This window comes from Acanthisitta chloris, unplaced genomic scaffold (assembly GCF_000695815.1).
Source record: "Acanthisitta chloris isolate BGI_N310 unplaced genomic scaffold, ASM69581v1 scaffold7683, whole genome shotgun sequence".
NCBI lineage: Eukaryota > Metazoa > Chordata > Aves > Passeriformes > Acanthisittidae > Acanthisitta > Acanthisitta chloris.
The window spans coordinates 36,260-36,570 of NW_008666550.1; the positions used below are offsets into that span (position 1 = coordinate 36,260).

The 311-nt window shown below is 50.2% G+C and overlaps 1 protein-coding gene across 1 annotated transcript in view; it reads right to left on the minus strand.

Annotated features, from left to right (window-relative positions):
* Positions 1-240, minus strand: part of DLD (dihydrolipoamide dehydrogenase) — a gene marked incomplete at its 5' end in the record, with an annotated part of 12,831 nt that extends 12,591 nt beyond the window's left edge. Inside the window, 1 exon segment of the mRNA XM_009072168.1 lies at positions 127-240. Coding sequence (XP_009070416.1) covers positions 127-240 — 114 coding nt within the window.
* Positions 241-311: the final 71 nt, after the last annotated feature.

Here is a 311-nt window from a genome sequence, read left to right on the forward strand (position 1 = left end):
GCCACACTTTTTCACCTCACACGCATTCCACCACCACCTGAAGTCTGATTTCCAACCTTCGACTTCTGTTTTGGTTTTTGCGGGCATGGCTTGGGGTTTTTAAGCCCAAAATCCACAATGATTTACCTTGATCAGCATAGGACCTTTGTGACACCGCACTCACTCCTTGGAGACCATGACGAATCCGATCCAAACAGCTTCTCTAAGAAAGGGAAAAAAAGAAACAAAACGAGTCATTCTCTAACCACAAAGCACCAGGATGAACACGGTGGTCCAGGCCCTACGACTGCTCCGGGCCCGCCCGCGCCCCT